The 27,949-nt window shown below is 32.6% G+C and overlaps 2 protein-coding genes across 2 annotated transcripts in view; both read right to left on the bottom strand.

Moving 5' to 3' along the window:
- LOC144443275 (uncharacterized) overlaps positions 1 to 23,132 on the bottom strand; it is a 52,209-nt gene extending 29,077 nt beyond the window's left edge. The window contains exons 1-42 of the mRNA XM_078132717.1: positions 23,003 to 23,132; positions 22,385 to 22,498; positions 21,608 to 21,727; positions 20,985 to 21,098; positions 20,605 to 20,724; positions 20,194 to 20,313; positions 19,591 to 19,704; positions 19,162 to 19,281; positions 18,537 to 18,650; positions 18,157 to 18,276; positions 17,831 to 17,950; positions 17,220 to 17,333; positions 16,798 to 16,917; positions 16,205 to 16,318; positions 15,832 to 15,951; positions 15,508 to 15,627; positions 14,920 to 15,033; positions 14,503 to 14,622; positions 13,911 to 14,024; positions 13,530 to 13,649; positions 13,033 to 13,152; positions 12,670 to 12,783; positions 12,203 to 12,322; positions 11,191 to 11,304; positions 10,502 to 10,621; positions 9,975 to 10,091; positions 9,367 to 9,480; positions 8,924 to 9,034; positions 8,169 to 8,303; positions 7,388 to 7,501; positions 6,975 to 7,088; positions 6,654 to 6,770; positions 5,961 to 6,074; positions 5,068 to 5,181; positions 4,434 to 4,547; positions 3,988 to 4,104; positions 3,630 to 3,743; positions 3,086 to 3,199; positions 2,253 to 2,363; positions 1,930 to 2,046; positions 1,170 to 1,280; positions 314 to 427 (exon numbers count right to left, since the gene is read on the bottom strand). Coding sequence (XP_077988843.1) covers positions 314 to 427; positions 1,170 to 1,280; positions 1,930 to 2,046; positions 2,253 to 2,363; positions 3,086 to 3,199; positions 3,630 to 3,743; positions 3,988 to 4,104; positions 4,434 to 4,547; positions 5,068 to 5,181; positions 5,961 to 6,074; positions 6,654 to 6,770; positions 6,975 to 7,088; positions 7,388 to 7,501; positions 8,169 to 8,303; positions 8,924 to 9,034; positions 9,367 to 9,480; positions 9,975 to 10,091; positions 10,502 to 10,621; positions 11,191 to 11,304; positions 12,203 to 12,322; positions 12,670 to 12,783; positions 13,033 to 13,152; positions 13,530 to 13,649; positions 13,911 to 14,024; positions 14,503 to 14,622; positions 14,920 to 15,033; positions 15,508 to 15,627; positions 15,832 to 15,951; positions 16,205 to 16,318; positions 16,798 to 16,917; positions 17,220 to 17,333; positions 17,831 to 17,950; positions 18,157 to 18,276; positions 18,537 to 18,650; positions 19,162 to 19,281; positions 19,591 to 19,704; positions 20,194 to 20,313; positions 20,605 to 20,724; positions 20,985 to 21,098; positions 21,608 to 21,727; positions 22,385 to 22,498; positions 23,003 to 23,132 — 4,912 coding nt within the window. The remainder of the gene's footprint in view (positions 1 to 313; positions 428 to 1,169; positions 1,281 to 1,929; positions 2,047 to 2,252; positions 2,364 to 3,085; positions 3,200 to 3,629; positions 3,744 to 3,987; positions 4,105 to 4,433; positions 4,548 to 5,067; positions 5,182 to 5,960; positions 6,075 to 6,653; positions 6,771 to 6,974; positions 7,089 to 7,387; positions 7,502 to 8,168; positions 8,304 to 8,923; positions 9,035 to 9,366; positions 9,481 to 9,974; positions 10,092 to 10,501; positions 10,622 to 11,190; positions 11,305 to 12,202; positions 12,323 to 12,669; positions 12,784 to 13,032; positions 13,153 to 13,529; positions 13,650 to 13,910; positions 14,025 to 14,502; positions 14,623 to 14,919; positions 15,034 to 15,507; positions 15,628 to 15,831; positions 15,952 to 16,204; positions 16,319 to 16,797; positions 16,918 to 17,219; positions 17,334 to 17,830; positions 17,951 to 18,156; positions 18,277 to 18,536; positions 18,651 to 19,161; positions 19,282 to 19,590; positions 19,705 to 20,193; positions 20,314 to 20,604; positions 20,725 to 20,984; positions 21,099 to 21,607; positions 21,728 to 22,384; positions 22,499 to 23,002) is intronic.
- Positions 23,133 to 24,569: 1,437 nt separating this feature from the next.
- LOC144443259 (uncharacterized) overlaps positions 24,570 to 27,949 on the bottom strand; it is a 9,938-nt gene continuing 6,558 nt past the window's right edge. Inside the window, exons 11-14 of the mRNA XM_078132693.1 lie at positions 27,265 to 27,378; positions 25,689 to 25,811; positions 25,122 to 25,232; positions 24,570 to 24,952 (exon numbers count right to left, since the gene is read on the bottom strand). Of these exons, the coding sequence (XP_077988819.1) occupies positions 24,570 to 24,952; positions 25,122 to 25,232; positions 25,689 to 25,811; positions 27,265 to 27,378 (731 nt within the window). The remainder of the gene's footprint in view (positions 24,953 to 25,121; positions 25,233 to 25,688; positions 25,812 to 27,264; positions 27,379 to 27,949) is intronic.

Here is a 27,949-nt window from a genome sequence, read left to right as displayed (position 1 = left end):
TTAGCTATATTCTTGCATCACACAAAAAATTAAGTGATCTGATATATAATAGATAGATGAGTGATTTTTGCAACACCTGAATATCATTATCAAATAAATGCCTAAAAATAAAGAGAATAGCTCGGATACAATGTATCATGTATTTAATTAAGACTGATAAAATTGCTAAATGCTGCAAAGATAATGAGCTAAAAATCACGACGAGCTGACAATTCACTCATATTTGACTAGCGTACTTGTGTGGAGTATCATATTCAATTACTTTGAACCAAAATGAATATATAATGGAGTGTGGTAAAGTGTCATTTTTCACCTTGTTCACAAAAGTTGCCAGTGAAGCCAGATGCACAAACACAAGTAAAACCATTAACTTCATCTAGACATAGTGCATCATGTAAACATGGATTTGGTTCACAGTTGTTGATATCTAAAAGTCAAGTTTATATATAGTCCAAGTTATTTTTTTGACATGTAAGCTAGGTGCAAAAAGCTAACTTGATAATCTAGTAATTGCTAGACATGACAGTTCATCAAAGCAGTCCCTGCAGACATACAGGTTTTTTGAGTCTTAGTATATGATTTAATTGATTCAAAATTTGACTCCCGTCAGTCTATCTCACCCCTGATGTACAAGTGATTTTGCAGACATTTCAAGTACTCTTTCACAACATTTATATCACTGTGTCAGCATTTGGAAACTTTTGTTTGAAAGCATACATAAGAAGGAACATGTATATTTTCTATTTTCTTTTATATTATATGAAACACTTAAATGAAAAGAACACAAAAAATATACATACGTAGTCTAAAATCTAAACAGTATAGAATTTTTTTTAGTTCTTTTTTTCTCTTAGAGAACTGAAACTGTTGACTTTATTATTATCCTTTGTAATTTTTCATTAAACCCAACATGTTTGTTTTTTAGATATTTTGAAGAAAAAAAACTATTTTGGTTATTTTTACAGATATGTTAAGTCACTTTAAAGTTGAACTTCTAAGCTTCCAATAACATAATCACAAAATATTTGTTACAGGTAATATATTCATATTCAATAAATGGCTATTTCTTTATAAACAAAACCAAATATTTATATGAAAATAGTCACATGTACCTTTTTGTAATAATCAAGACATTTACAAAAATCATAGACAACAATTATAACTCTTACTTTGGTCACACTGTTGACCAGTATATCCAGGTGCACAGACACACATAAAGGTGTTTCCACTTTTCAGACAGGCGGCTCCATTCCTACAGGGATTACTTGTACACGGATTCACTGCAAGAATAAAATAACTTTAGGAGCCCTACAATACTCGAACATTTTTTTGTTAAAAAGGCCAAACTTTTCTAGAAATAGTGTACACATTGATCAGATTATTATTTGTTTATTAATGTTTTCAACGTATTGGTAACTATGATTCTGACTGTTCATAGAACACTATCGAATTATTTGAAGTTAATGTAGTAGAAATATTCTGAGATGATCATATACTTTTAGTATTTTACCTTACATTTCATCAAAATATTTTCTTTGAACAGAAAATGTGGATTATATACATGGTTGTTCTACGTCATGACTACCTGTGTCTACCTGTGTCACTGGTTTTGTAGTGCTCAAAATATGACTCAAAACTTTTCAAATTCACCATTATTTTTTCCTATTGTTCATGAATTATGCTTGAGGGATATAGGTATATTATTTCCCAATATTTTTTTTCATTCAACTGGAAAATACTCAAGACCAAAGTGTTTAGCAACTTGTAGTGGCAAGGTCCTCAGGTCACTCATATTTTCCTTACTGATTGGGTAATAATATATCTAATCAATGCATATGTGAGGATTTAGAATAACTCAAAAGGTGTTTATCACCACACTGTCTATGATATAAACAACATTAATATACAATACATCTATAAGCAACTGACCTGTCTGACAGATTTCACCCTCATATCCATTTAGACAAACACATGAAATCTCATTGAATCCATTGTCCATACAAGTACCACCATTTAGACAAGGGTTGGGTGTGCAGTGATACTCCTCTATAATCAAATATATGGTACATGGATTGTTTATCATGGATGATGTCTAGGAATTAAGTCACACATAGCTGTTTTGGAATTCAGCTAATTATAAATCAGTCATTTTGGAGTTTTCAAATAGTCAGATATAATACATGATTTTTAAGCATTCATTCACATGAATATATTAAGTGAAATATGTACACCATAATGATAATTCTACTCACCATCTTGACAGTACCGTCCAGAGTATCCGTCTTGACAAACACATACAAAATCATTTACAGTATCATGACACACACCATGTAGACATGGATTAGGGTCACACTCATCTGTCTCTGAAATCACAACAAAATATCATACAACTGTGTGTTAATAAACCTGACTCTAAATTCAATGCTCAATTTCTTACCAATTCTTGTCATTTACAAAATCAACAAACACTGAACTTGATATACTCTAACACTTATAAATATTCAAAACTGAAGGATATTTTTGAATGAATTTCCGTCCTTCAGTCTTCACCTACTTACATTCTTCAGACAATGCTCTAGTTTGCTTTGACATATGCCACTTCTGACAATTATCAAGAAATGCCAACAACTCAACAAATTGCTATTTCCATATGGTTTTGAGAGATATATATACTGTTTGCACTGCATGTATAATTGCAAATGCTTGCAACAGTTATATTAATGCAATACATGACAAATGGAACATGGACTTAATGGCTGCTGGAATAATTTGTACCCAACCCTGATGGATGAATTTACACACCTAATTCATTCTCTACAATGTACTATATACATATATAATAATGTATGCATACAATTCTGCTACCTATATGTTAGTAGCAATATTCCTTTTGGGGACATCATTTTAGATTCATGCATAAAAATCTAAGGTGGAGTGATCAATTAGCTGTAATTGATAGTTGACATCAAAGCAGATGTAAACTTTTTACCAAAACAGACATTGAAGAGTTCAAAATGGTCCAAATGGTAAAATACTATCTAAGGAAGTATTACCAACTACTAAAATCTGTACAAACTTATTTTACCTTCAACACAGACATCTCCAGTGTAGCCTTGTGCACATACACATATTGGACCCGTGGGAGAGTTATAGCAAGTACCACCATTGTAGCAAGGATTAGGGTCACAAAAGTCAGTTTCTGGAAATTCAATATAATGAACTTGTTTGACCATTCTCTCAATGATGATAAAACTTTTAATTTCTCATTACCATTTATGGTATGTTTTGCCTATTGAGTTATAAATTTCTCACCATTTTCACAACTACATCGGTGATCTCAAGGAGAAAGTACAATTTCTTTCCTGATATTTGTATGACATTTTAACTAAACTTTGATGCTACTAAAGCCCTGTGTTTGTTTCAAGTCATGCATTTGAAGAAATACTCATAATGTTTTAGCAAGTAAGTTGTAATGCATTCAGAACCTGACAGACTAGATATGGGATTTAAGTAGGATGTCTGACATCAGTCAACATGAAACAAATAAATATGTTATACGTATGACCATTATTGGACTTCCATATAAACTAACAAAAACACTGGTGATAATTCCGGAATCTTACTCTTACCATCAGTGCAGTGTACTCCTGCATAGTTACTCATACAATTACAAATATAGCCATTGAGTTGGTCTGTGCAAATACCACCATTCTGACATGGATTACTTGCACATTCATTTATTTCTGCAAGAAAATTAGGCATATTTCTTGATCCAGACATACATGTATACAACTGCAGTTAACAAATTAGTACGAACATATGAAATGTGTTTATCTCAAATAAATTTATCATTCTATGTGAGTGTAATCATACTTTGTTTAAAAAACCTTCATGAGAATTCATCAGGCATTAGTGAAAATATACAGGGATATGATTTATACAAAAAAGCATCGAATAGATATATGGATGTACATGTAACTTAGTTACCCAGTTCACAGTGAGTTCCAGTGTAACCAGACTGACAAACACAGCTATAAGCACCAGAATGACCATCAACACACACACCATTGTTCTGACATGGGTTGTTTTCACAATCATTGACATCTGAAATATAACAATGTTGGATCTTTACATAGTACAACACAAATTTTGGCTCTCTGTTCTTGTTGTTACATTTACTGTCTGAAAACATTCAGAGCAAAATGTACAATTTTTATCAGTTGCAATAACACTTAAAAATTACAGTGCAATCTTGTATCTAGTCATTGACTCACTCAGAGTGATTTGTCTTGTCCTTCACCAACTTCTAGTCTGTACTGTACATTTGATAAATTGTGAAAAAGAAAAAAATACAATACAATACAATACAATACAATACAAAGTCTTAACACGGGCTAATTAAATCTGAGTTATCATCATACACTGTTCCTTACTTTGTTCACAGAGAATTCCATTGTATCCAATACCACATATACATGTAAACTTATCTACACCATCAACACATGTACCATCATGCAAACATGGGTCTGGTGAACACTCATCAATGTCTGAAAAAAAAATCACAAAAATTTCGCAAATTAAATACATTCTGTATTCTGCAGTATATTTTATAGATGGCTCTGATGAATACAATGAATAGTCTGCAGTATTTCATTTGTACATAGCTCTGAAAAATAGATGGTTCTGATGAATACAATGAGAATTCTGCACTATATCTTGTAGATGGCTCTTATGAACACAATACACATTTCGAAGTATATTTTGTAGATGGCTCTGATGAACACACTGGGCATAGTGCAGTATATTTTGTAGATGGTTCTATTGAATACAATGAACATTCTGAAGTATGTTTTTTAGATGGCTCTAATGAATACAATGAACATTGTGCAGTATAATTTGTAGACGGCTGTGATGAATATACTGAGCATTCTACAGTATATTTTGTAGATGGCTCTGATGAATAACTTGTACAGTATATTTTGTAGATGGCTTTGATGAATATATTGAACATTTGTGCAGTGTAATTTGTAGATGGCTCTGATGAACACAATAAATATCTTTGCTCACCTGTTTCACAATTGGTTCCTGTAAACCCATCCATACAGTCACAGACATATCCTGTTCTAGTGTTGTGACATACACCATTAACACAAGGACCTGAATCACAAGCTGTAGTTTCCTCTATAGTATTAATAGATAATCAACAGTTTTAACATTTTATTTCAAGTAACTGAAACATATTCACCAACTAGATCATTGAAATTAATCTGGCAAAACTTGCAGGATGAAAGTAATTTGTTTCTTGATGTTTTACATTTTCAGATGTTGTCAACTATGATTGATCATTTGTTATATTTAGTGGGAAATCAATATTTCTATATCACAATATATTATTGTTTATTGTTTATTTGAAATTTCTGAAGTTGGTTCTTCAGCTATACAAGTCTCCCTGCATGCAAAACCAGCAGCTCTGGAAAATTTCTTTTTTGAAATATGCAATCTTTTGTATCGTTAGCCAGGTGTCACCACAAATTGTTTTCTTATTTTCCTTGAAAGATGGACAAGTTTCCTTCAAATAGTATTCCTGTAGTGATAAAGAAAAACCTGGATTCTCATCACATGGTTCATTATATTTGTATGTACAAGTGAGTTTGTGAGTCCTGAACTGTTAAATATTATCTAAATATAGGTGTCCATTCTAATGTTCTATAATTGTTCATTTGGCCAGGATTTATGGTCACTGGGCAAAATGTACAAATCTTAATGAATGAATAAATAAATAAATAAACTGAACAGATTGCTAGAAAATAATTATTTATATGCAAGACACAAGTAGATTAAGAGAAAAAGAAGTTTACATCTCAGAGTTTTTGGTTGTATCTTCTCTTAGCTTTGTTCCATACAATATGTATCTATATAGTTTTTCTTATACTCATAAATCTATACTTCTTTAACTTTACCTTCTTCACAGTTTTGTCCAGTAAAACCATCTTGACAAGTACATATATATCCATTGTCTTGGTCTAGGCACATACCATTATTCTGACAGGGGTAACTGACACACTCATCTATGTCTAGGGAACAAAAACAAAATTTAAATGTTATCAATTCCATACACTGGTAAGTATGGCATTGTGAGAACTTTAAGAACTTTAGGATGTGCAATCAATTTTCATAATATATTTGAAATCTAACAGTTGATGATTTAATTATAGAATTACATGTAATGTGTTACCATTCACGTTTCCATAAAGCCGAGGTTAAAATAAAGGTTAATATCAAAAGTCAATAAAAAATGGCAAATAACTTTCTAACAAAATGATGTATCAGAAAGTCTATAAGTTTATTTTAAACTTTAAATTTATTTCACTAAACTTTGAATTTATTTCAATAGACAAATAACTGCCATCAATCATTGTACGACCTGTCAAATAGAACTGACAATTCAATAATGTATTTACTAAAACTCTGCATAAGTTGAATTTTAGGAAACACATGTACAAATTGAACATTTGGCAATTGGCAAATATGCTATTGCAATTAACATTATCAAATACAATTGACAAACATCAGTTTTCAAGATATCAGGAGTTTTCAGAGCTCCAGTTTTAGTGAATATGATGCAATAATAACACTGTGAGTTTTTGACTTACTGACTTCACAGTGGACCTCTGTAAACCCTGGAGCACATAAACACTGATACTGACTGGGTCCAGTGTCTACACATGTACCTCCATTATGACAGCGAGTTGGATCACATCCACTGACAACTTAACATGGGGAAAAAATGAGAAAAAACAATATTGATTTCAAGATTTTGAATAAAATCTATCATTTACATGCTGAATTATCATTTTTGTAAATTCATTACCTTCAGATGACAAAAGTATCAAATGAAACATTGTTTACTGTTTGTTTTGGAAAAATGTATTTGTTTAATATCTAAGTTATAAATGAAAATGTCTGTTCAATACCTTCCTGACAACGATCTCCTTTATATCCCATGGGACATACACAAACAAATTCAGCAGTTCCATCAACACAGGTACCACCATTCAAACAGGGACTGGATACACATTCATCATAATCTAAAATACATCACACTTTTGTTAATGATAAAAGAAATTGGATCACTAAAAACTATTTCTGTATCCTGTCTTTTGTTTTCAATATCAAATTACGTATTAAAAGTTGACAAAAAATAAAAATAAACTAATAAAAGTATAGTGTATCTACATTAAACAATGTTTGCGACAAAAGATAATTCGTATAACTTTCCATGGCTTTACACTTTTCAAAACAAAACATACTTATATTCCTATACTGCTGATTTCAGAACAAGATTGAAAACTGTAAGGATGTACATGTACATTATAAGCTATCTTACTTTGTTCACATTTAACACCCATGAATCCAACAGCACATATACATGTGACATCATTATCTCCATCTATACAGGTTGCACCATTCAAACATGGACCTGATAGGCACTCATCCATATCTGTGTGATACAATTGTTTATAAGTAAAGAAAACTAGAAAAACATCTTCTGCTGTTAAACATAAATTAAATATAAAATAATTACACAAAACAATCAAAGTTTTTTTTAGCACTGAGCTTTCGATTTGCCTTGATCGATGATCTTCATCAGAATATAAAATAGTTTTATTTTTTAATCATTCAATCATTTTGAGTTATAGTCAATGGTTTAACCATATTCCCTCCATTAATATGGTTTAATCCCTCCACCACTATGGTTTAACATTCATTCACATCTGTATGTTGCAAATTAATGTAAAAATACTTACTGGAATTCATTTTAGTTTATTATTTTAAAAATATATTGGAAACTCATTATTCATCATCAAAGAATACTATATTTCATGAAATTGTTTTAGGTCAAAGCAGCAGAAATACATTTCAAAGTCCAACAGTCTGTCATAATTAAATGTAAAGGTAAAATATGCCTCAGACCACTTTCCTTGAACTTAAAAAAGACTTCTTCCTGGTCATTTTGAATTAAAAATAAAGGACATGATCAATCTTTCTTTTCTCAAAGAGTTGATTCTGTACAATATTAATTTGGAAGTCATTTTGGATACTACAATGGGTAAACTTTAATATCATTTTGATCTCTGTTCCATAAAGGGATGTATATATTTACTTACTTTCTTCACATTTGGTACCCATGAACCCTGCTGGACACTGACAGGTATACATATTACCAGAGTCTATACATGTACCACCATTTTCACATGGTAGACTAACACATGCTGATATCACATCCGTAACTATGTCTTGTTCTGTATAAAAACACACAGTTTGTATTTATCAACTTATTATTATCATTCATTTATAACATACAGGTCATATGCCATGTCATGTATGATAGTTGAATTTCAACTTGATAAAACAGGCCAGTAAATTTGAAGTCAAGTTTTTAACTTTTAATATAATTTCTGCTTTACAGATTAATATAAGTTTTGATCTCAACAATCAGCAACGTCAGAATGACAAAATCAAAGATTCTGTTTAGGAATTGTCAACAAGGATAGATAAAAAAGTAATTTTCATTGAACTGCTTCTAAAGCTTTAAATGTGCTACATATACTTAACATTAAACACATTTCAAGTACAGATATCATACAAGTAGACAGAATTGCAAGGGCAATATCATGATAATTTTGTGGGTTGCATATACAGTAGCTTAACATAGCATCAGGTTGCACTGTCTTTGTGAGCAACAAAAATGTTACGCATATATACAGGGCAACATCAAAACATGTGACAGAAGAACAACAAAATGGTCTGTACATTCACATTCACATCATCATATCACTTTTTTATTGTCACATATGGCCAATTGCAGCCGATGACACCAGCTACAGCAAAGGTGACATGAAATACTTTATAGGATACTTGCCTTCACAAAGAGTTCCCATGAATCCGCCACTACAGATACACGCAAAAGCATTGACTTCATCCACACACTGTCCACCATTTTGACATGGTCCACTAGCACATTCATTTATGTCTATCACACAATATACAGTAATATTATGTGTACTTGTGGTCGAGGTAGTTTAAAAATGTATTGAGAACACATTTTAAACAAGAAATTCAAGCTTAAAATACTGATGAAAATACTCAAAATCACTGCAATGTTGTAAACATGACTGCGACAGCAGAAAACAATACTCTGGTTAGTAAGAATGAAATCATTGTATTAATTTGTACTGTAGCTGGTCTGTGGTGATGCAAATGACATCAGGATAATTTTCATACTAGAAACTATTATAGCAAAGGCAACAATTATTGTTCTAAACACCAAAGTTGCCTTTATCTTTGCCTCCTCACATGACTTACTTGTTTGGCAGTTGGTGTCTGTAAAGCCATCCATACATGTACAGGTATACATATTATCAAGATCTAAACAGATACCTCCATTGACACAAGGACTGCTAATACACTCATTATAAACTGTGGGAAAGATAACGTTATTAATATTTAGCGATTTCAACTAATTCCCAGGATATGACATACATTCATAGATTCATTTTGACGTTAGGCATCTCTGACCTCATTTACTGACTTTTGAAATAATTTGTGTTTTGAAGCTGATAGCCACACTTCTCTCTTATGAGACCTTTAAGACTTAGCCTTTTGGTTAAGCAACAGTCTGAGATCATATTTGTCATCAAACTTCTTTAATGCATATATATATAGACAAAATAACACTAAGTGAGAATTGTGCTTTGCATGAAGAATGGCCAAATTCTAGATTCTAAGGTGGCAAAAAGATGCATTACATGCCAATTATCTTGTACCTGGTCCTGTACACTTCACTGAAACATTCAAGCATAAGAAGTATGTTTCATTAGTTTATGTCAGTGTTTTTAAACTGTCATAAGACTAATATTTCAATTTCTTTATCAACAGTCTGAAGAATTCAAGTGGTAATTTTAGGAGCTTACCTTCACAGACTTGTCCTGACCATCCTAGCATACAGTAACATGTGAAACCAGTTGGTGTTGCCTCATTGGTACATGTACCATCATTTAAACATGGTGATGGAATGCAATTGTCAATATCTGGGAATTCATAAATGTTAACAAATAATAACAATTGTTACAGTAAAACATCACATAGACAAATAGCAGACAGTACAAACTTAAATCTTTAAGTGATAAGCTTTTTATTCAAATATCGATTCTAACCTTAACATTAAAGATGTCTCATTAGATAGTAATGTACAGAAGATATCTATGTTATGCAAGAAGATGAAATGTAGTGATGTTATTAAAATGTCTGTGGAACCAAATGACAAAATGCAGCAATATTATCAAGATTTTTGATGAGCCAGATGACACTGAATTTCATGTGACATTGGTTTAAATTGTATTGAAACAAAGTTAGATTGTCTATTTAAATCTATTCTTAAAACTTAATGTTTCCATTGGCACAGAAATAATCACAAACTTTACAAATGATTACACTTTACCTATTGGCTGGTCACAGTTGTCTCCCATGAATCCATCAGGACATTCACATCGGTATCCATTCACCATGTCATAACATGTAGCAGTGGCTGGACATGGACCACTAGCACACTCATCAATGTCTGCCCAGAAATTGTTAGTTAAAAGTAATAATAGGGATATAAAAGTGGTCAGAGTTGGATCTGTAACTAATCTTTATCTGAGAATAACAATCATGTGCCTTTATGTACTGTCGTGAATTACATTTATTGATTCATATTTTGTGTTATACGTTGTTGTTGTTAACATTGTTGCCCTTTCTGATGAACTCATTATATAGTCATATGTCATACATAATCAACCAATCAGCGCGCAGCCCAACGATAAGGCAGACGATCAAATCAAAATTTCTCGTGTGATGTAAGTTTCAGTTACAAGTTGGAGTGCGCGTGCATTCTTGTGTGATGTAAGTTTCATATACAAGTTGGAACGCACGCGCATATAAAGAACAGAGTTCCCAGTGTATCCTACTACTTGCTTGTATTGTCATTTCTATTACTGCTGTTTTCCGAACCCTTTTTCTATTGTGAGTCATCCACATGTACGTTGTTAAAAAGATCCTGAAGCAATGGCCAAATTGACTTCCCATCTCATACTCTTCAGTTAATAATTTTTGACAGAGACAATGTCTGTTAGTGTAAATGATACTCACCAATTTCACAGTTAACTCCAGTATACCCATCCATACATTGACATGTATATTGATTAACTTCATCAACACATGTACCACCATTCAAACATGGTAAACTTAGACATTCATTGATATCTGAAATGATACATGATTTTGAAATATATTCGCATGTCTTTACAACGTATGGTTGCATTGTACATTTTCGAAGTTTGTCAAGAAGTGGAAAGTATTCTATGACCTTCAACTCTAACAATTTTATATTTACAATTTCATCACTTTGATTCAGAACTGTGGAGGAACTCTGCATACAACATACTGTAGAAGTCAAAGTTCCAGTACTTTTCACAGTACAAATACTATTCTTTAACTTTACTGGAAGGGTACAATTTAAGGCATAATATTTTATATCAGGATATATAAAATTCCCCACCTTTTCATTAAAAAAAGCAAAATCTACATATATGTGTGTGTGATTAAAAATCAAGGGTAATAAAAGTAACACAATCAGTTTAAAACGAAGTAACACATTATATACTTGGTGTAACCTCTTCTAAGACCACTCTTAACATTGCTAAAGGTCCATGTCAGTGTGGGATTACAATTTAGATGAGTAAACCACTAATGCAAGGACCTTGGATTGAAAGATGGGCTTTTGTAAAGATGTTCATGGTTTGGAAATTACTTTCTACACAATTTGTGCCTGCATATCCATCAAAACAGTTAAATGTGTCCATATAGTTCCACCATCTAGATAGGGTAGCCTCTCAACACTTGTCAAACATAATAACTTCAATTATCAAAATACAATGAATTAATAGAGATCTACTATCCTTAATTGTAAAGCCTTATATCTAATAAATTGCAACTAACATGTAACAATTACAAAGACACTGTATATGTCAATAAAGCTATAATAACATTTAAAACAAATAAAAAAGAATCAAGACCTAAATACCACTTGTCTCATTGTGACTATACATGTAGATATCACTACATTTTGATCAAACTAACATAAACTGACATAAGTTATTACCTTCTTCACAGTTGAGTCCAGTGAAACCATCAACACAGTCACATGTGTACATGTTGTCACCATCTAAACACATACCACCATTTAGACAGGGTAGACTCTCACATTCATTCACCAATATAACTATAAAAAAAAAAAACATTTGAAAATCGCAGTAGACATTATTCAAAGGCATATAAATTGAATGTACATTGACTAATCATTAATACATAAATATTAACTTAAGACATGCATTTATTTTCAGTTGACAAAGGTCCAACTCAAGTATAAATACAATACAAAAATACACTCAAATCAAATGATGAAAACTAAAGTGAAACCTAATTAAACTTCCTACAACAATATATGAGTTCTAGTAAAGACAGTACAGCTGGATAATTTTTTAACAAATCACCTCTTCATTCTTGTGAAAGCAAAACAATTGAGTGCTTACTTCATTGAAAATACAGTAAAACCAGTGTTGTCCTTACCAACTTCACAATTTGTCCCAGTATACCCTTCCATACAGGTACATGTGTACATATCATCACCATCCTCACATAAACCACCATTTATACATGGACTAAGAAAGCAGTCATCATACTCTGTTTATAAAGAAAATCAATGAATTCTCAAGGTCTGACTTACATCAGACATGTACATACAAAAGTGATGAGGAATCTGTGTAAGTTATAATCACTTGCAACTTGTGGTGCTTTGGTCAGTCATACAATTCAATTGTTAATGAATTTATCAAAAATACATACATTGCAATAGGAGAATATGAAAGATATCAATGCTTTGAGTTCAGTTGGAATTGTAACAATTAATGCATGTTTATAGTAGACACAAACCTGTGCACTGGTCACCAAACCATCCATTCTCACAGTGACACATATATCTAGGATCAGATTCTATATTCTCACAAATTCCATCATTCTGACATGGCTGCTGCTCAACACATACATCAACAACTGCAAACATAAATCCAGAGAAATTGCAATGAATGACTTACAAGCTATCTTTCATCAAATACTGCTCAGAGTTAATTAATTTGAACGTTTTCCAACAAAAACACACATACATATAACTTTTTTTAAATTCAAAATATCAGATTGTCAACATTCAGTCAATATTTTCCACCAAAAACCAAGTTGATCATATTATAACTTTCATCTACAACACAGAGACTAAGTAGACAATTGTGTTTTGTATTAGAATACTTCTTTTTCTTAAATCTTCATATCCTGCCCACATATATCACCATATGCTTACATAAAGCAGTCCTTTAACAAGCAGGCTTACTAACATATTTCTGATATTATTTGGTATTGGGAAAAAAGAAACATACTTATAACAATGTCACAGTTGTCTCCCATGAATCCATCAGGACATTCACATCGGTATCCATTCACCATGTCATAACATGTAGCAGTGGCTGGACATGGACCACTACCACACTCATCAATGTCTACCCAGAAATTATGACAAATACAACATAAATTAATGTTTTATTCATTTGAGAACTTGTACTAATTCACCTATTGTAATGAATGTTTTAAGTTGTTGATAAAAGACTTTTTGTTTGTTTGAAGGAAAAGATATTAAAATGGAAGCAACTTTATCTAACTCCTAACATTAAAATCTCTACGCATAAAGTAATATGTAATTCAAATTTAACTAATTTTAAATACCAAATATTATAGTATTAACAAATGAGTATATGTCTCACCAATTTCACAGTTAACTCCATTATACCCATCCATACATTGACATGTATACTGATTAACTTCATCAACACATGTACCACCATTCAAACATGGTAAACTTAGACATTCATTGATATCTAGAAACAAAAAATATTAAATTTTTCACCATAATCACATCTTATATTTTGATATCATCGATATTATTCATGATAATTGTAAATCCTGATATCCATAATATAAACAAGTACCCGCACTATAAGACACAAATATAACAGGTGTAAATTTTAAAACGTAACCGTTTACAATGATATGGTCAGGTTTATGCCACATATTAAAGTTCACTGTATTTTAGCAGGACATATTTTAGGAGCCTTAGCCTTGATTTTGATGTTAATGACCCATGCTTCAATTTTTAAACCTTGTGACTGTCTCTTAAATGTAATGAAATCCTAGCTCTCATGAAAGTAATATCATTTGTAACAATATTCTTGGCTGAATAACCAAATTCTTATTTTAATAATTTCATCTATCATCCGTCAAATTATACTTAATACCTTCAGCTGACAAAGGATGTTACAAAAGGCACATTACATTGCTTCAAAAAGATCAGAATACCTTCTTCACAGTTGAGTCCAGTGAAACCATCAACACAGTCACATGTGTACATGTTGTCACCATCTAAACAAGTGCCACCATTCAGACAGGGTAGACTCTCACATTCATCAACCATAATAACTGGGAAAATAATGTTAGGAAATATTTTGAAAGTAGTATGTTGACAAAAAAAGTTACCAATTTATAGTTTTAAATTATTTCAAGCACATATCTATTTTCAGTTTACAAAAGTCTAACACATGTAACTGTGGGAAATCCAATGCAAAAAATACTCGGAGCAGATCAATTCATGCACACACTAGCAAAGGGAGCACCTCAGGATGATTTTTTTTTAAATATCGTTTTCTGAGTGGTAGCAGAACCAGTGGATGCTTGCTTCATGGAAAATACAGAAAACCTGTGTACTGTTGTCCTTACCAAGTTCACAATTTATCCCAGTAAACCCTTCCATACAGGTACATGTGTACATATCATCACCATCCTCACATAAACCACCATTTATACATGGACTAAGGAAGCAGTCATCATAATCTGTTTTACATTTAAAAAAAAAACATTGGTTAAAAGTATTTTTTCCTTATACAAATGTAACAACAATTTTGAACATTCTCAATCATAACACACATGAGAAGTTATCACTAATTCTACGAGTTTCTTTATAGCTAGAATTTAATCACTTTCTTTAAAACTATTTTTCCTCCTTTTTTAGCAAAATTTCTGTTGATGGTTAAGGTTCCATTTTATATGATTATATTTTAGTAACATTTGTTAATGTTTAGGAGAAATCAAAATGTTTTCAAATAGTCAGATAGAAACAATCAATACCTAACCATCATGAAATAAACAAATCTGCAAAAACAATGAATTTACTAAATAAATCGGTAGAACATAGTTTCTTGGATGTGACCAGAAGACAGATATAGTTCACACTGATGAACCACAAAAAAACACCACAATCTGCATGGATAACTAGTAGAGATTAACATTGAACTAGTAGACACAAACCTGTGCACTGGTCACCAAACCATCCATTCTCACAGTGACACATATATCCAGGATCAGATTCTATATTCTCACAAATTCCATCATTCTGACATGGCTGCTGCTCAATACATACATCAACAGCTGCAAACATAAATTCAGTCAATGTTTTCCATCAAAAACCAAATTGAATGTACATATAACTTTGAACAACAATACAAAATATTACCATCTTCTGTATTACTTAATGTCAATTTTTATGCAGAATATCCTTTTTGCATACACATGTAACTTTAAGTTAACACATATTTCTGATATTATTTGGTATTGGGGAAAAAAGAAACATACTTATAACAATGTCACAGTTGTCTCCCATGAATCCATCAGGACATTCACATCGGTATCCATTCACCATGTCATAACATGTAGCAGTGGCTGGACATGGAGCACTAGCACACTCATCAATGTCTACCCAGAAAGTATGACAAATACAACATAAATTAAAGTTTTATTCATGTGAGGACATTCACCTATTGTAATGAATGTGTTAAGTTGTTGATAAAAGACTTTTTGTTTGTTTGAAGGAAAAGATATTAAAATGGAAGCAACTTTATCTAACTCCTAACATTAAAATCTCTACGCATAAAGTAATATGTAATTCAAATTTAACTAATTTTAAATACCAAATATTATAGTATTAACAAATGAGTATATGTCTCACCAATTTCACAGTTAACTCCATTATACCCATCCACACATTGACAAGTATACTGATTAACTTCATCAACACATGTACCACCATTCAAACATGGTAAACTTAGACATTCATTGATATCTAGAAACAAAAAATATTAAATTTTTCACCATAATCACATCTTATATTTTGATATCATCGATATTATTCATGATAAATTGTAAATCCCAATATCCATAATATAAACAAGTACCCACACTATAAGACACAAATATAACAGGGTGTAAATTTTAAAACGTAACTGTTTACAAAGATATGGTCAGGTTTATGCCACATATTAAAGTTCACTGTATTTTAGCAGGACATATTTTAGGAGCCTTAGCCTTGATTTTGATGTCAATGACCCATGCTTCAATTTTTAAACCTTGTGGCTGTCTTTTAAATGTAATGAAATCCTAGCTCTCATGAAAGTAATATCATTTGTAACAATATTCTTGGCTGAATAACCAAATTCTTATTTTAATAATTTCATGTATCATCCATCAAATGATACTTAATCCCTTCAGCTGACAAAGGATGTTACAAATGCACATTACATTGCTTCAAAAAGATCAGAATACCTTCTTCACAGTTGAGTCCAGTGAAACCATCAACACAGTCACATGTGTACATGTTGTCACCATCTAAACAAGTACCACCATTCAGACAGGGTAGACTCTCACATTCATCAACTATAATAACTGGGAAAATAATATTGTTAGGAAAAATTTTGAAAGTAGTATGTTGACAAAAAAGTTACAAATTTATATAGTTTTAAATTATTTCAAGCACAGATCTATTTTCAGTTTACAAACGTCTAACACATGTAACTGTGGGAAATCCAATGCAAAAAATACTCGGAGCAGATCAATTCATGCACACACTAGCAAAGGGAGTACCTCAAGATGAATTCTTTTTTAAATATCTTTTTCTGAGTGGTAGCAGAACCAGTGGATGCTTGCTTCATGGAAAATACTGAAAACCTGTGTACTGCTGTCCTTACCTACTTCACAATTTGTCCCAGTATACCCTTCCATACAGGTACATGTGTACATATCATCACCATCCTCACATAAACCACCATTCATACATGGACTAAGGAAGCAGTCATCATACTCTGTTTTACATTTAAAAAAAACATTCGTTAAAAGTATTTTGTCCTTTTACAAATGTAACAACAATTTTGACCGTTCACTATTAGAACACACATGAGAAGCTAACACTAATTCTATGAGTTTCTTTATAGCTGGATTTTAATCACTTTCTTCCAAACTATTTTTCCTCCTTTTCTTAGCAAGATAAGATGCAATTTCTCTTGATGGTTAAGGTGCAATTTTATAGGAGTATAAATGTTTAGTAACATTAATTCTTAGGAGAAAACAACATACTTTGACTGAAATAGTCAGGTAATAATAAGACATAACCGTCATAAAATAAACAAATCTGCAAATGTTTACTTCAAAAAAACAATGAATTTACTAAATAAACCGGTAGAACATAGTTTCTTGGATGTGACCAGAAGATAGATATAGTTCACCCTGATGGACAACAAAAAAACACCACAATCTGCATGGATAAATAGTAGAGATTAACATTGTACTAGTAGACACAAACCTGTGCACTGGTCACCAAACCATCCATTCTCACAGTGACACATATATCCAGGATCAGATTCTATATTCTCACAAATTCCATCATTCTGACATGGCTGCTGCTCAACACATACATCAACAGCTGCAAACATAAATTCAGTCAATGTTTTCCATCAAAAACCAAATTGAATGTACATATAACTTTGAACAACAATACAAAATATTACTCTTCGCTTCTGTATTACTTGATTTGTCAATTTTTATGCGGAATATCCTTTGTGCATACACATGTAACTTTAAGTTAACACATATTTCTGATATTATTTGGTATTGGGATAAGAAACATACTTATAACAATGTCACAGTTGTCTCCCATGAATCCATCAGGACATTCACATCGGTATCCATTCACCATGTCATAACATGTAGCAGTGGCTGGACATGGAGCACTAGCACACTCATCAATGTCTACCCAGAAATTATGACAAATACAACATAAATTAATGTTTTATTCATTTGAGGACTTGTACTAATTCATCTACTGTAATGAATGTGTTAAGTTGTTGATAAAAGACTTTTTGTTTGTATGAAGGAAAAGATATTAAAATGGAAGCAACTTTATCTAACTCCTAACATTAAATCTCTACGCATAAAGTAATATGTCATTCAAATTTAGCTAATTTTAAATACCAAATATAATAGTATTAACAAATGAGTATATGTCTCACCAATTTCACAGTTAACTCCAGTATACCCATCCATACATTGACATGTATACTGATTAACTTCATCAACACATGTACCACCATTTAAACATGGTAAACTTAGACATTCATTGATATCTAGAAACAAAAAAATATTAAATCTTTCACCATAATCACATCTTATATTTTGATATCATCGATATTATTCATGATAAATTGTAAATCCCAATATCCATAATGTAAACAAGTACCCACACTATAAGACACAAATATAACAGGGTGTAAATTTTGGATCGTTTCTGTTTACAATGATATGGTCACGTTTATACCCCATTTAAATTCACTTTATTTTAGGAGGACATATTTTAGATACCTTAGTCTGACTGTGAGACAGTCTTAGACTAAGATCCTTACTTGATATTTTTAACTTTGCCATACTCTTTAAAATGCAATGAAGTCCCAGCTATCTTCAAAGCATCAATTTTAACAACGTACTTGGCTGAATAACCAAATTCTTATTTTAATAATTTCATCTATCCGTCAAATGATGACCAATTTTACCAATTATAAATGAGTACATACATAATCCCTTCAGCTGACAAAGGATGTTACAAATGTACATTACATTGCTTCAAAAAGATCAGAATACCTTCTTCACAGTTGAGTCCAGTGAAACCATCAACACAGTCACATGTGTACATGTTGTCACCATCTAAACAAGTACCACCATTCAGACAGGGTAGACTCTCACATTCATCAATCATAATAACTGGGAAAATAATATTGTTGGGAAAAATTTTGAAATTAGTATGTTAACAAAAAAGTTACCAATTTATATAGTTTTAAATTATTTCATGCAGATATCTATTTTCAGTTTACAGTTTACAAACGTCTAACACATGTAACTGTGGGAAATCCAATGCAAAAAATACTCGGAGCAGATCAAATCATGCACACTCTAGCAAAGGGAATACCTCAAGATGAATTTGTTTTTAAATATCTTTTTCTGAGTGGTAGCAGAACCAGTGGATGCTTGCTTCATGGAAAATACAGAAAACCTGTGTACTGTTGTCCTTACCTACTTCACAATTTGTCCCAGTAAACCCTTCCATACAGGTACATGTGTACATATCATCACCATCCTCACATAAACCACCATTCATACATGGACTAAGGAAGCAGTCATCATACTCTGTTTTACATTTTAAAAAAACATTGGTTAAAAGTACTTTTTCCTTATACAAATGTAACAACAATTTTGAACATTCTCTATCATAACACACATGAGAAGCTACCACTAATTCTATGGGTTTCTTTATAGCTAGAATTTAATCACTTTCTTTGAAACTATTTTTCCTCCTTTTTTTAGCAAAATTTTTGTTGATGGTTAAGGTTCCATTTTATATGATTATATTTCAGTAACATTTGTTAATGTTTTGGAGAAATCAAAATGTTTTCAAATAGTCAGATAAAAACAATAAATACATAATCATCATGAAATAAACAAATTTGCAAATGTTTACTTCAAAAAACAATTTACTGAATTTACTACATAAACCGGTAGAACATAGTTTCTTGGATGTGACTAGAAGACAGATATAGTTCACACTGATGGACCACAAAAAAGACCACAATCTACATGGATAAATAGTAGAGATAAACAGTACTAGTAGACACAAACCTGTGCACTGGTCACCAAACCATCCATTCTCACAGTGACAAATATATCCAGGATCCGATTCTATATTCTCACAAATTCCATTATTCTGACATGGCTGCTGCTCAACACATACATCAACAACTGCAAACATAAATCCAGAAATTGCAATAACTTATGACTTAATATCTTTCACTAGATACTGCGCCGAGTTAATTGATTTGAACCATTTCAACAACATTCAGTCAATGTTTTCCATCAAAAACCAAATTGAATGTACATATAACTTTGAACAACAATACAAAATATTACTCTTCACTTCTGTATTACTTCATTTGTCAATTTGTATGCGGAATATCCTTTGTACATACACATGTAACTTTAAGTTAACACATATTTCTGATATTATTTGGTATTGGGAAAAAAGAAACATACTTATAACAATGTCACAGTTGTCTCCCATGAATCCATCAGGACATTCACATCGGTATCCATTCACCATGTCATAACATGTAGCAGTGGCTGGACATGGACCACTACCACACTCATCAATGTCTACCCAGAAATTATGACAAATACAACATAAATTAAAGTTTTATTCATGTGAGGACTTGTACTAATTCACCTATTGTAATGAATGTGTTAAGTTGTTGATAAAAGACTTTTTGTTTGTTTGAAGGAAAAGACATTAAAATGGAAGCAACTTTATCTAACTCCAAACATTAAATCTCTACGCTTAAAGTAATATGTAATTCAAATTTAACTAATTTTAAATACCAAATATTATAGTATTAACAAATGAGTATATGTCTCACCAATTTCACAGTTAACTCCAGTATACCCATCCATACATTGACAAGTATATTGATTAACTTCATCAACACATGTACCACCATTCAAACATGGTAAACTTAGACATTCATTGATATCTAGAAACAAAAAATATTCAATCTTTCACCATAATCACATCTTATATTTTGATATCATCGATATTATTCATGATAAATTGTAAATTCTGATATCCATAATACAAACAAGTACCCACTCTATAAGACACAAATATAACAGGTGTAAATTTTGAAACGTAACTGTTTACAATGATATGGTCAGGTTTTGCCACATATTAAAGTTCACTGTATTTTAGCAGGACATATTTTAGGAGCCTTAGCCTTGATTTTGATGTTAATGACCCATGCTTCAATTTTAAAACCTTGTGACTATCTTTTAAATGTAATGAAATCCTAGCTCTCATGAAAGTAATATCATTTGTAACAACATTCTTGGCTGAATAACCAAATTCTTATTTTAATAATTTCATGTATCATCCGTCAAATGATGACCAATTTTACCAATTATACATGAGTACATACATAATCCCTTCAGCTGATAAAAGGATGTTACAAATGCACATTACATTGCTTCAAAAAGATCAGAATACCTTCTTCACAGTTGAGTCCAGTGAAACCATCATCACAGTCACATGTGTACATGTTGTCACCATCTAAACAAGTACCACCATTCAGACAGGGTAGACTCTCACATTCATCAACCATAATAACTGGGAAAATAATATTGTTAGGAAAAATTTTGAAAGTAGTATGTTGACAAAAAAGTTACCAATTTATATAGTTTTAAATTATTTCAAGCACATATCTATTTTCAGTTTACAAAAGTCTAACACATGTAACTGTGGGAAATCCAATGCAAAAAGTACTCGGAGCAGATCAATTCATGCACACACTAGCAAAGGGAGTACCTCAAGATTAATTTTTTTAAAAGGATGTTACAAATGCACATTACATTGCTTCAAAAAGATCAGAATACCTTCTTCACAGTTGAGTCCAGTGAAACCATCAACACAGTCACATGTGTACATGTTGTCACCATCTAAACAAGTACCACCATTTAGACAGGGTAGACTCTCACATTCATCAACCATAATAACTTGGAAAAATAATATTTTTAGGAAAAATTAAAAAAGTTATGAATTTATAGTGTTCAAATTATTTAAAGCAGATAGGTATTGTCAGTTGACAAACATATAACTGAGGGAAAATCCAATGCAAACATACTCAGATCAGATCAAATCATGCAAACTCTCGCCAAAGGGAGTACCTCAAGATGATTTTTTTTAGATATCTTTCTGGTAGCAGAACAAGTGGATGCTTGTTTCATTCATTCTAAATGCTGAATACCTGTGTACTGCTGTCCTTACCTACTTCACAATTTGTCCCAGTATACCCTTCCATACACGTACATGTGTACATATCATCACCATCCTCACATAAACCACCATTCATACATGGACTAAGGAAGCAGTCATCATAATCTGTTTTACATTTTAAAAAAAAAACATTGGTTAAAAGTACTTTTTCCTTATACAAATGTAACAACAATTTTGAACATTCACTATTAGAACACATGAGAAGCTACCACTAATTCTATGGGTTTCTTTATAGCTAGAATTTAATCACTTTCTTTGAAACTATTTTTCCTCCTTTTTTTGGCAAAATAATAATATGCAATTTTTCTTGATGGTTAAGGTTCCATTTTATATGATTATATTTTAGTAACATTTGTTAATGTTTAGGAGAAATCAAAATGTTTTCAAATAGTCAGATAAAAATAATGAATACATAATCATCATGAAATAAACAAATTTACAAATGTTTACTTCAAAAAACAATTTAATGAATATACTACATGAACCGATAGAACATAGTTTCTTGGATGTGACAGAAGACAGATATAGTTCACAGTGATGAACCACAAAAAAACACCACAATCTGCATGGATAAATAGTAGAGATAAACATGTACTAGTAGACACAAACCTGTGCACTGGTCACCAAACCATCCATTCTCACAGTGACACATATATCCAGGATCAGATTCTATATTCTCACAAATTCCATCATTCTGACATGGCTGCTGCTCAACACATACATCAACACCTGCAAACATAAATCCAGAAATTGCAATGGATAACTTACGAGATATGTTTCACCAAATACTGCTCAGAGTTAATTAATTCAAATGTTTCCAGCAAAACAAATATACCTTCTTTTTTTTAAAATTTAAATATATTAGATTGTCTTGTGTACTATTCCTTTTGTTCAATTCTACAGGGAATATCCTGCTTTCAAACACTATATGCTTAGAATCTACAAGTAAAATGTCTGTTAAAACATATTTCTGATATTTTTTGGTATTGGGAAAAAGGAAACATACTTATAACAATGTCACAGTTGTCTCCCATGAATCCATCAGGACATTCACATCGGTATCCATTCACCATGTCCAAACATGTAGCAGTGGCTTGACATGGAGCACTAGCACACTCATCAATGTCTACACAGAAAGTATGACAAATATAAAACAAAGTTTTATTCATTAAGGTGAGGTTGGACAATTCAACTATTGCAATGAATGTATGAAGTTGTCAATAATAGACTTGTATGAAATCGTTATTTCATTTGTTTGAAGTGACAGACATTATGTTGCAATGAATCATTTTAACATTTATTTTCAATATAACAAGTTTCAATCACAAATATCAATCAAATACTGTATGACCTACCAATTTCACAGTTAACTCCAGTATACCCAGCCACACATTGACAAGTATATTGATTAACTTCATCAAAACATGTACCACCATTTAAACATGGTAGGCTTAGACATTCATTGACAGCTGGAAAAAGAAAAAGTGGAAAGTTGTGGAAATAGTGGAAAACTATCTATTTCTATTCATAGGTTTATTAGAATTCTAGTGGGCAGGACAGTTTTAACCCAAACACAATCAAAGAGTTTGTAAACTTGTTAGCCATCGCAATGGCACAACATTAACAGGCAAAGCAACTGAAACTTACAAGTGCTGCCATGCCTAAACACACTTTGTTTTGACACTTGTTCTTTGGTAAAGTGTATGTAAAAGAATACTTATACAACTGGATCTCTAATGCAGACCCTTGCTACCATTAATAACACCAAAACTTTGATCATAATGTAACTTGTGAGAAATGGGTTTCAATATTAAAATTTTCAGCAATGTTGCTCAGCAATAACAGTGATATACTGGGAAGGGGGGTTGGTTAGAACCTTGGAAACCTGTTTAAATCGCAGTATAACTTCATTACAGTACATCTGCTTGCCAATTTAATAGATTAACTTATTATCTCCTAGGTGCAGACATTTGCCCCAAAAGTATCCTGTAAAATCATTAAACTGACTGGCATCGAGTGCTACTACATTAGAAATAAATGTGTTTCTCATTCATCAAAAGAACACTTTACCTGTTTTTAAATATATTCTCAGAGAAAAAATCAAATCATGAGATTTTGATGCGTAGATGATAAATGAAAACACCAAGAATGAAACGATTTGATGAGAGTGGCAGTGTCACTGACCTTCCTCACATCGCACTCCCATAAATCCAGCTGGACATTGACATATGTATGTTTCATCACTATCTATGCATGTACCATCATTTTCACATGGTAAACTAAAACATGCTGATTGGATGTCTTTAGTTGTTGTCATATCACCAGTTATCACATCAGTGGCTGTCATGTCAACTGTTGTCATCACTCCCTCTGAAGTGACCATTCCATCTGTTATCCCTTCATCTGTAGTGACCATTCCATCTGTTATTATCACTCCCTCTGTAGTGACCATTCCATCTGTTATCCCTTCATCTGTAGTGACCATTCCATCTGTTGTTATTACTCCCTCTGTAGTGACCATTCCATCAGTTGTAATCCCTTCATCAGTCACTATAATTTCTGCAGGGTTATAGATATGGTTGTAAATTTGCCTAATTTCCACATTTGTGCAGCAAGTCTTTGATAGTATATTCCTATCTATTCCAACAATGTGGCTGAAAGTAATCTACTCCTAAGTCTAAGAATGTGTAACTTTAGTCTTCAATTCAGGATAGAAGAAATTACCTACCCACATCACAAAGTTCTCCTGTCCAACCAGGATCACATATACATATAAAGGTATCACCATCTGGTTCACACAATCCATTATTACATGGCTCATCTCCACATAAATAGTTTTCTAGAATTACAAACATGATTACGTATGTACCATTGATATTGATTACTTGAACTGTGTATTTACTGGTGACTTGCAAGTCCATTGGGCTGGACAACTCATAGAGTTGCAAGTCAAAATAATAAATAAACTACTACTACTACTACTACTACTACTACTACTAAATAAACTACTACTACTACTACTACTACTACTACTACTACTACTACTACTACTACTACTACTACTACTATTACTACTACTACAGCTCCTGTCAGTACATTTTGATCAGGATGTTAATTGTTATCCATGGTGTCTCCTCAATTCTGGCAGACTTCTAACTCTGGATGTATTGTTGTGACATCGATTCTCTCACTTTGAGTTTTAAAAAACTTTGACTACACTGTAACTATGTACATCCAGAGCTAGCACCTCATGCACAAAAATGCCCAAATATAGACATACATGTATTACGCTTACCGAATTCCTTTTCTTCACACAGTGGTCCAGAAAAAGTTTCCACACACAGACATCTGAAGCCATTTTCGTCTATCTCACAAGTGGCTCCATTCTCACAAGGTGTACTCTCACACGGATCAAATGCTAATGTGTCAGAAATCAAAATGTCACGTACGTAAATAATGATAACACTTAATAGCTAGCTGACATAAATGTCAAATTATTGTACTTGTTCCGGGACTTGTTGAAGTTTTGCCCATCATGTGGCCGATACGGCTATAGGGGACATTGATTATATCTACACGCCCGTGGACTCATCCATGATCTGGCGTGACCACACATGGGACAATATCTTGGATTTTATACCTACACAGCTCATATATTTGGTATGCAGGTTGGATCGATCGATAGCAACTATAGTACTGCATACTGCAACGTAAAACTAGTCTACTACAGTATAGGTTAACGATACAATCGTCATATTCATGCTGATGATGGACGCCTAACCACTCTCGACCGACAGCTTTTAGCAAATAGCAATAGGTGCGCCGCTGTCGTTGACTGTATTGTGATACTCTTGTTCTCAGAAATGAGGGCGCTATACTAACACTGCACTGAGCGGTGCGGCGTTTAGGGAGCCTTCAGTAATTATAAGGGGAGGGTCTGGGCATTCAGGCCCAGATTGTTGAATAAAATATTACCCTTGCCCTGTTATATATTTCAAAAACATTGTTCAAATACTGTCAGACATCATGGAAAAGAACGACAGTCCCAGAATCAATGGTTTCAAGGAAATGGTCCCACCGCTGCCACCACATTAAAAGTTTTAACTGCCTTGGTTATTTCCAAACGACTACCACCACAGTGAATTTGTGTGACGGCACTACATCAATCAGTACCTGTGTTTGGATCTCACTGACTGAGCTGAATGTCAAAAAATTAACTCTCAGACACTAGATGCGCACATCCCCACCATTGCTGGCGACCCCGAAATCAACATTCCACAACATTATCCCAACTATATTACCAATCTGTTCCTGTTTTGCTCCTATGAGACCCACTGCTCTCCTCACATCACAACTGACAAGTAATTCACTACATGGTCAGAAGCAATTTGATTGATATGGTCTGATATCATGGTACTGAACCCTACCCCTGACCCTATTACATGTACCAATGGTGGCAGTTGTATGTAGAACCGAAAAATAAATTATGACCCACCCCCGAGAATCGAATTGTAAAAGGTTATACACCTCCATTCCCAGCCCTCCCCCGTGTAATTATTGAGGGTCCCCTTAAGTTTGTAGTCATGTGAAGGTACGTATACTTTTACTTCGTCCTAGTATTGTATAACTACAATGCACGGTGTTTCAACACCATTACAATTGTTTGAACCGTGAAAATTCGCGTAGTATTAGAGCTTTCAAAGAAAATGTGCTTATTTTAGTGCAGAATAGACACTTTTGTCTGCCATATACGGAAATGAATAAAGAAAGAAATGCACATATTTTTTTTAAAAAAGCATCGCAAAGATATCATAAATTCCATTCGGTAAAGTAACTTTTTACAAGCTTTGTACTATATTTCAGATGTTTACCTTCGCTACATGTTGGTCCAGTCCATCCACCTGGACAGTCACAGAAATAGTCGCCAATCTCGTTCAGACAGGAACCGCCATTTTGACACGGATTGCTGACACATTCATCGACATCTATGAATTTACAAAGAATGGAAAACAAATGAATCAACTAAGGCACAAATATCTCTCTTTATTCCTTGTATCCCAGCTTTGAGAAAGGGTAGGAATTGAAACTACCAAGACCTGGTAGGCCTTGGCTTGTTATAATATCAATTTAACATGAAGGCCTACTCGAGTGTGTTGGCTTTAACGTTTGGAAGACCATGCCATACTGCGGATCTGGGATCCCCGAAGTGTGAAAATAAGGCTTATTTACATCTCCATTCCCGGATCCCATATCTTATAATACTTCGTCACATAACATCATTTGTAATCACAGCACGTCATACCACATCTAAACTATATTACAACACTCTACGTATCATTAGGTGAAATCATAATCATACGGATATATGTACATATGTACAATAGTTTTTATCATAAAAGACTTATAGCCACATTGCTAGTAGGTTTACTTGTAGGCCTATATATTATGAAATCACTCATACTGGCAAACGTTAACAGTTCGTTTGTTGACTAGGATAGACGACGTCGCATCAAATCTGACGTCATCACATACGTCACAGTAACATATCACACGACA

The sequence above is a fragment of the Glandiceps talaboti genome, chromosome 1 (genome assembly GCF_964340395.1).
Source record: "Glandiceps talaboti chromosome 1, keGlaTala1.1, whole genome shotgun sequence".
Classification (NCBI taxonomy): Eukaryota; Metazoa; Hemichordata; class Enteropneusta; family Spengelidae; genus Glandiceps; species Glandiceps talaboti.
Note: the sequence above shows the minus strand (reverse complement) of the source record. Positions and strands in the feature narration are given on the sequence as shown.